We start from the raw sequence: 8949 nt of genomic DNA, 5'->3' as shown, positions 1-8949 counted from the left end.
TTTCCCTACGAGGCAGTGATATGGAGTGTTCTTGAGAACTCTCACTCTTAATAGCCCTCCTCTGGCTTGGAGTGAGGAAGACGTGAGGATGGAACACCAGGGAGCAAAGCACGGTCAGCTTGTTCAGATTCTGTCACTGACTACCGCACTGGCTTGCTAAGGAAGCCATTACCCTAACACTGCATTTTCTTTTATGAAAGATGAATCTATAGATGAAATGTTGATGAAGCAGGTAACATGCACAAAACTATAAGATCCTAGAAAATATTGCAATATTAAGGAAAGGCTTTGGCATCAAAACAATTTGGGAGTACAGCTGTGCCAGCTCTGCCCCTTTGTACTGTATGAACTTGGGCAAGTCAGTTAATTTTTAGCCTAGCTACCTATCTTATATTGTTATCATAAGGACCAAATTCAGTAGTATACATGAAAGCACTTTATAAAATAAGTGTTGTTCAAAACCTTCAGATTATGGAAAAGTTCTAAAGAGATTTTCTTAAATGTATATTCATTGTCATAATTTTAGAGATTCTGCCTGGGCCAATTTCTAGTTTCATTAAAAGAAAACACTGTAGGTTTCCAGAAGATATTTACTTAGTGTCCCTGTGTTTCATAGGATAGGAAAAAGGCCAGAGATGGATTTGGTACTGGGAATCCAAAATCTGTTAAGATCCGTTTGTGCAAAGGAAAATAATGTTACTGTTATTAACATCTTAGTAGTTTATAATGTGATCCTTATTATTGTTTTTTAAATTTGCAGACAGTGTGGCGTCAGAATTACTACAAGGTTATAGTAAATACTTGCCACATGATGTTGTCGTCATGACTGTGAAGTTATGCATACTATTTGCTGTGCTTTTGACAGTCCCTCTAATCCACTTCCCTGTAAGTACTCTTAAAGGTTTTGTTGCTTGGTGTAGCAGCTCCCTAATATGGCAACACTAATTCTTTACAGACTAGAATGTTTGAATCACATCTAGTCTTGTATATCTTATTCATTTGTCCAGTAATTGATCAAAGACCTCATACTTGCCTATGGCCCCATGAAAGCACAAAAATAACAGTGAACCGCTAAACTAATTTGTGCTTTTTCAGATTTAGTTTAGATTTACGCTCTCCCACAGCATTGTTTCCAATTTAGAGACTATAGTTCTTCTAAAGTTTTTTTGGGTTTTTTTCCCCCTTTAATTCTGTATTCTGTTTTCAAAAGAATGTGCGTGAAGAGGAAAAAGTCAAGTCAGCAAAAATAAGCTCCTTCTAGTTTATTGGAAATTTATTTTCACATAGATGTTCTAGTCTAATCTTAGTCACAGATTTTATTTGCTCTAGAGTTATAGTTTAAGGGGCACAGCAGATCATCACTCAGCATTTAGTTGCCATATGTAAGACTCTTGAGAATTTCTGGGAGAATGGAATCATAGGCTTTGGGTACAGATGCTTCTAGTGGATGACTTGAGCCCCTGAACGGGGAGCTCCTTAAGACTGGGGCCTCCTCCCTGCAGGGACTGCAGCGCCAGGAGTGTAGCGGGGGCTGGGTAAATGCTTGTGGGGACGTGACTGCCTGTTGCCCGCCTTAGCAGTGGAGAGCATCATGAACCAGTTTTCACATTTACATGCTGTGAAACAGATAATATAACATAAAACAGCAAATGGTATTTCTTTATCATGGCATGACTTCTTTTTCTGTTTTAAACCATTTGTTCTTTTATCTGTTGAATTTCATGGAAATGATACTCTGTGACTTCTTCACCAAGTGTTATTGTTGGTAATTTTGAAAATTATACAACTGAAAGAAATTGCATGTGAAAGTTTTTTCAAGAATAAAACCAAAACAGTTTTTATGAAGCTCACACAGATAGGTATATTTCTCAGTTTATGTGCAATAAATACCTTACAGTAATAGTTTATGCCATATTTTTGGAATCTAAATGGTTTAGAGGGCAAGAATATCATGGTAACTGTACCATGTGTTTCCCTAAGCAAGTAATTTGGCTTTGTTACCTCCTCTTTGCTTAAATATTTTTCTGTTATACAGGCAAGGAAAGCTTTAATGATGATGTTTTTCTCCAATTTTCCATTCTCATGGATTCGCCATTCTTTGATCACTATAGCTTTCAATATTATCATTGTTTTACTTGCAATATATGTTCCTGACATTAGGAACGTACTTGGTGTAGTTGGTAAGTTTTCTATTTCAAAACTTCCATTTTCTAAAATAGATTAAATTGTCATCCAGTCTCACATCTGAATCTGGCAATATTTTTTTCTTTTCCTCCCCACTTTAAGGTTCCAGTACATCAACGTGTTTGATTTTTGTGTTCCCGGGACTGTTTTATCTTAAAATGAGCAGAGAGGATTTTCTCTCATGGAAAAAGTTTGGGGTAGGTTGATTTTTGTTTGTTTCTTTTAAGAATCTGATTTTAAGAAATAACTTGTCATTTTATAATTAATATTTTACCTACCTCACGAAAGTTAATGTATTTTGAACTATAATGTACATTATTGGAGCACGTGAAGGTTTAAAATAATGCTCTAATTGTTCTTTATCTTTTTTCCTTATTTCCACAGGCGTTCGTTTTGCTCATCTTTGGTATTTTGGTTGGTAATTTTAGTTTAGCACTCATTACTTTTAATTGGATTAATAAGTGAAAGAAATATTTTCCCACGTCTTTTGCTGAATAATTTACCTCCAAATGCAAAAAGGAATTATTCTGGAAGGCACCTTGGATGAATCCTCTTTATATGGCCTAACATTTTTGCAAACATTGACAGAAAAGCAGAACAAAACAGGAGTCGGTAGGGGAAAGTAGACATAGCAGTTTTAATCAAAATAAGAAACTCAGAATGCTCTTAAATATGTTGAGCATCTTTTGTTTGTGGTGTTTTTTTTAATTAACAGACTTTATTTTTTAGGGTAGTTTTAACGTTTACAGAAATAATTGAACAGAAAGTACAGAGGGTTCTCATATATTCCCTCATTCCAGCACCCCCATAGTGTCCCACATTACTAACATCTTGCATTAGTGAAGTACATTTGTTATACTTGATGAGCCAACTTTGATACATTACTATTAACTGAAGTTCATAGTTTACAGTAGGGTAAACTTTTTACTGTCTCCATAAACACCATGAGCATTCCCCATGAGCCTTTTCTACAATGACATTTGGTGGGATCATATAGTATCTAACCTTTCGGGCTGGCTTCTTTCACTTAGCAATGTGCGTTTAAGTTTCCTCTGTGTCTTTTCATAGCTTGATAGCTCTTTTTTTTTAATCACTGACAATATTCCATTGTATGGATGTACCACAGTTTGTTTCACTGACAGTATTCCATTGTATGGATGTAGCACAGTTTGTTTTTCCATTCACCTGTTGAATGACCTCTTGTTTGCTTCCAAATTTTGGCATTTGTGAATAAAGCTGCTACGAACATTTGTATGCAGACTTTTGTGTGGACAGAAATTTTCAGCTTATTTGGGTTAATACCAAAGACTATTTTTTAGCAATTGCTGCATGGTATGGTAGAATATTTAGTCTTATAAGAAACTGCCTTCCAAAGTGGCTGTAACATTTTGCAGTCCTGCCAGCAATGTGTGAGAGTTCATGTTGTTCCACATCCTTGCCGACATTGGGTGTTGTCAGTGTTTGGGATTTCCACCATTCTAATGGGTGTGCAGTTGTATCTCGTTGTTGTTTTAATTTGCATTTCCCTGTTGACATATGATGTTGAGCATCTTTTCACATGTTTATTTGCCATCTGTATGTTTTCTTTGGTGAGGTTCAGATTTTTAAAATTGGGCTGTTTTTACATTGTTGAGTTTTAAGCATTCTTTGTATATTTTAGACACCAATCCTTTATCAGATATGTGTTTCACAAAGATTTTCTCCCAGTCTGAGTTGCCTTTTCATTCTCTTAACAACATCTTTCACAGAGAAGTTTTTAATGTTATTAAATATATTGAGACAATTTTTTGTTTTTAAAGAAATCAGTATATTGTTTATATACAAAATTGAATTTTAGTTTGTAGGTTAATGTCAACATCAGTCACCAATAACAAAACTGTTGGATTATTTCACTTGGTATTTTGCCCTGACTCCAAATCCTAAGAACTTTTGTGATTTTCCTCTGTCGTGCAGTATGAGATAGAGCTGTGATGACTGGCTGTGGATTTGAAAGTTCTCTGAGCTTTCTCATTTGTCACTAAAACATGTGCCTTTCTACTTGGCGAACAGAGACAGATATTCATGATTTATATCATACTTTGTTTGGAGGTTATAGATCGTTCCAGTCTTCGCATTGATGTGGCTTATTCCTGGTTGGAAACCAGTAACTAGGTGCCTCCCTCCCCTACTGCCCCAGGGAGTATTCTTGTAAAGGGCACCTTGTTAGCAGCCTACCAAAGCCAGGGTGTATCAGTAAAAATGTAATCCTACCCCTGCACACATTGTAAAGTAGAGAATTACATGCAAAGTGCCAATTTGCATGTATGGAAATGCACACTTTTGCTGGTGCCCCCTTGCTTCCCACTTAGGAAATGGGCTGAAAAATTGACAACTGAGTTAAGTTTCCTCTTTGGCAACTTGAGATCAGCATAATGTAATGGAAAAGGTCCAGGTTTGGGGGTTAGAAAGACTTAGATGAAAATCTCAGTGAATTTAGGCAAACCACTTAACCTCTCTAAACCTCTACTTTCACATAGGTATTAAATGGAGTTAATACCAATTATACAGGGTTGTGTTGAGAGGATTAAATGACCTTGCATAAATTAGGTACAGACCAAAATAGGCGCTCTTAATAAATTAGATGTTTATCCCCTTTTTTTCCCCATCCTTTTATCTAGACGTGTAAAATGAAGTTGCTTTCAGACAAGGACATGGAATTTCTTCATCTTCCATCTTGCACAACTAATATGTTTAGAATAGTTTTCTAGCCTTCACTCACAGGAGAACTGGCCCCATGTGCATTCTTTTTAGTGCTTTCCCACATTTCTATGGTAAATTATAGATCCAAATACAAATAGGTGTTCAGCTGCTAAAATAAATCTAACTCCTAATACCAAAATAGCCCTAAATCTGCAACAGATGCAAGGATGCCTCCTGGGGCAGATGTTAAGTGTGATGACAGGTGGGCATCAATTAATACATTTGTCACCTGCTCGTGGGATGGGATCATGGGAGGTTTGGCAAACCTATTGAATGCTGCATGAAACTTAGTTAATATCAAAAGAAATTATTTGGAGAGGTGTTTATTTTTATTTTACTTTAATATTCTGCCTTATCTAGTTGCCTGTTTGGAGTCATAACTTTCCCTATGAGTTTGGAGGAAGCTAGTAAGATGACTGGTAAAAGCAGTGCCCCTTTCATCAGGATTTCAAATAAAACCTTGTTCAAGTACTCCTCAGCATTTTTCCTGGGAAATACAGGCCTTCTTATTGTGGGCTTAATGTTCATAATTTATTAGGTAATAACTATTTAAAATAAAACTAAGTAAAGCACAAAATCTATATTTTTCTAACACTTGGAAACTTGTTTGCTAAATTAGAAGATGAAGTGCTGAGAATAAAAATTACTTTCATATGTTGAGGGTGAATGTTTAAATTGTACTTTTTTTTTTAACAGAATGTTCACTCATGAGCTTAGCATTTAAATGGTTAAAACAAGCCTTTGAAGTTAACACTCCATTAAGGTGAATGGAGGTAATTCACACCTCTGCTGACACTGTATTATTTCAGTCTGGCTGTGGAGAAAACAAGACAGCAGTAGGTTGATTTACTGTGTGAAGGCCCTTTAAACACCCGAAGTCTGGAAACCTTTGTTGTTGTTTTTTCTTTTCCATCTAGAAGGAGATTCTGAAATTCAACACAGTTTAGGTTTAGAATTGAAGCCTTGAAAGTAGCACAGATTCTCTACTCTCTGGAAATTCCTAACTGGCATTTGATGGGTAACAAGTTACCAGGTCAGCCCAACCTCTCTGGCTTTGTTTGCTTCTGTACTCTAGTGTTTCTTCCTACCATGGCACTTTTTTTTTTAATAAAAGAAAAACATTTTTATTTTTAATTAAAATCATTATATAATAGTATGAACCAGAAGAAACACATCACAGAAGATTATACATTTTAATAAAATAATCAGGTCCAGAAATGTCTTTATAGCTTGATTATATTTACCTTTAGAGTAATACCAAGTGTGACTAGTCATTTTCAAATGAACATGTTGTGTGTATTTTCTTTCTGCCTAAACCAAATATTCTATGAATCCAAAACAGGCTTCTAGGGAGTTACTCCAGTCTATAGAAAATTCTATTTTCTCTTTATGCCAAGTGGGATGAAATCTATTATAATAAGAAAATACAAATTGTACAGACACAGTGCCTAAGTTCCAGAATTACTACATAATTGAAAATAAAATGTAACCACCGTGTATGCCCTTTATTTAAACTAGTTACCTATACTTAATTTAAAATCATTTTAATAATGTTAATAAATGAGAGTTTGAATTGGCTGCTATATTAAAATGTACGAGAAGCCTACTAAGTGTACAGCTGTACTACTCATATGTGAATGTTTTATAATAAGAACGGAAATTATTGACTATAGTGCAAAACTTATATTCTATGAGGAATAATTTCTTAAAGAGAGAATCTGTTAGAATCGATATTACAAACATTTTTAAGATAAATTAGATATCTTTAAGCCTCTTAAAACTGCTTTACCACCTAGGCTTTTTCAATCTACCTTTTTTTTTTTAACATCTTTATTGGAGTATAATTGCTTTACAATGTTGTGTTAGTTTCTGCTATATAACAAAGTGAATCAGCTATATGTATGTATATATCCCCATATCCCCTCCGTCTTGCGTCTCCCTCCCACCCTCCTTATCCCACCCCTCTAGGTGGTCACAAAGCACCGAACTGATCTCCCTGTGCCTTGCGGCTGCTTCCCACTAGCTGTCTATTTTATATTTAGTAGTGTATATATGTCAATGCTACTCTCTCACTTTGTCCCAGCTTATCCGGCACCTTTTAAATTTAAGCTTAGTACCCTGGTATATTCACCAATGGAAAAGCAGAAATAAACCATCCATTTTCAGGTAAACCTTACACATGCCTTTAGATGGGTTATGAGCTAATCATTGGCCTTCGTGTGCTGCTAAAAACATTTTCATCTTTGCAAAATCTCATGTTCTATATTCGCCTACATATAAAGCATCCACCTTTAAGAATTTTTTTCTTCCCCATTTTTTGGGGGTAAGCGGTGGTGGGTGAAGTGAGCAGAGATCAGTTGGGAAAGATTCACTTCTTTCTTAGGGTATCCTTTGCACCAGTACCATTTGTATATGAAATATGAATTTCCCTGCCATTGGTGGAAGGGCTATAACCATTTGACCCTGAAATGATTCATTTTAGAGCCTAGGAATAAGGTTATGTGAGCACAGATAAAATGGTGAACACTGTATGAGATGTTAATGAAAGTGGAAGATCTCTTTTTAAGGTAAACAGATTTTTCTCTTCTGCATCCTCTGCCTGTGTATTTGCAGGATCAGGTTACTAGAGAATCTGTGGGGAGCTGGGTGTGGAGAATGTTTCCATTGGGGCTGTCTCCACTGGTGACACTGCAAGTATGGTATATAGAGATGGGAAATTGATGCTGGAAAGAGGGACTCAAACCATTAATTTTAACCTGTTTTCCTTCTTGGCATATTGACAGTACTCTGTGGCTGTGTTAGAATTAACCCTATTGGAAACATACTTTGTTTCCTGCAAATTACTCTGCCTGAATTTTAGGTATCGTAATTTTTGGTCTAAGCACTTCTCAGAACCTTCTATAGAATGAGAAATTAGCTTTTCTAATTTAAACACGTACTTTATTCATCTTTTTACCATAACCCTCCTATATATAGTCTTTCCATAATGAAGTAGGAAAAATGGGGAAAGAAAATTTTGATGAAGGATAAGTTGTTGTGGATGTGGTTTCCTCATTGCAATCAGAATTCTTTGTTTCTCACCCCTTCTAAACAATCTGATGTACATTTTTGCTATCATGATCCACTGTCCTAGTGTGCCAGGCTGTCAATCAGGATGAGCACGAGGAGCAGGAAAGGCTCATCTTGGCTGATGGCCAGGTGGACAGGTAAGGAGTGAGAGGTTTATTTGCCTATGGGACAAAGTAAATGGGGGAGAGGGAAATTGAGTTGCCTGGGGAAAAAAAGACAGATGGATTAAAAGGCGTTGTAATTTGAAATGCTATAAAGAAAAAAGACATGCAGAGAAATGCTTCCCACTTGTTTGAATGTGTATGTGTTTTATCTTGTGTTGATCAGTGCACTGATACACAGCACCAGCAAGGGGGCTGGCTAATTCACCGAGCAAACAGCTAAACAGTCTTGCTGGTCCTAAAGGTGTGAAGGTAAATAAGGCACACTTCTTGCCTGAAAAAAAGCTTACAACTTGGATTTTTCTGACTGAAACTTTTCAGATAGACTTGATAAGTGAAACTGATTAACTCAAAGGAAAAATTATACATATTTCATTTATATGTATCTCTATATACACAGATATATATACACATATACACATTTGTATATTAAAGATATTGGAGTCAAACTGACTTGTGTTCAAATCCCAACTCTACCGCTTTCTGTCTAATTTTGGACAAGCTACTTTAATTCTCTGAAGACCTTCAATGTTTGAAGACTGAGTTTTCTCTTAACCGGGGGAAATATACTTTGTGTCTTTACGTTAGATTATATGATATTTGGGAAAAGCTCAAATTCTCTGTTAAACCGTGAATTGAATATACCTACAGTTTCATTACATGATTGTTCCTCAGATCACATACTGTCCAAACCACGTATCTCTTCTCCCTTCTCTGCTTTCACCACCTAGTCAGCAGCCTGATCAGAAAATAATGTTCTAGAAATAATCCTGATTAATGCGGTTTGTTTTCACTA

The 8949-nt window shown here is 35.9% G+C and overlaps 1 protein-coding gene across 1 annotated transcript in view; it reads left to right on the top strand.

The window, feature by feature from the left end:
- The window catches only part of SLC38A6 (solute carrier family 38 member 6), a 73133-nt gene extending 70401 nt beyond the window's left edge, over positions 1 to 2732 (top strand). The window contains exons 13-16 of the mRNA XM_007471506.1: positions 761 to 885; positions 2036 to 2180; positions 2287 to 2381; positions 2569 to 2732. Coding sequence (XP_007471568.1) covers positions 761 to 885; positions 2036 to 2180; positions 2287 to 2381; positions 2569 to 2649 — 446 coding nt within the window. The 3' untranslated portion in view covers positions 2650 to 2732. The remainder of the gene's footprint in view (positions 1 to 760; positions 886 to 2035; positions 2181 to 2286; positions 2382 to 2568) is intronic.
- Positions 2733 to 8949: the final 6217 nt, after the last annotated feature.

This window comes from Lipotes vexillifer, unplaced genomic scaffold (genome assembly GCF_000442215.2).
Source record: "Lipotes vexillifer unplaced genomic scaffold, Lipotes_vexillifer_v1.1 scaffold1188, whole genome shotgun sequence".
NCBI lineage: Eukaryota > Metazoa > Chordata > Mammalia > Artiodactyla > Lipotidae > Lipotes > Lipotes vexillifer.
The sequence above is the reverse complement of the archived record's forward strand: the minus strand, read 5'-3'. Positions and strand labels throughout refer to the sequence as shown.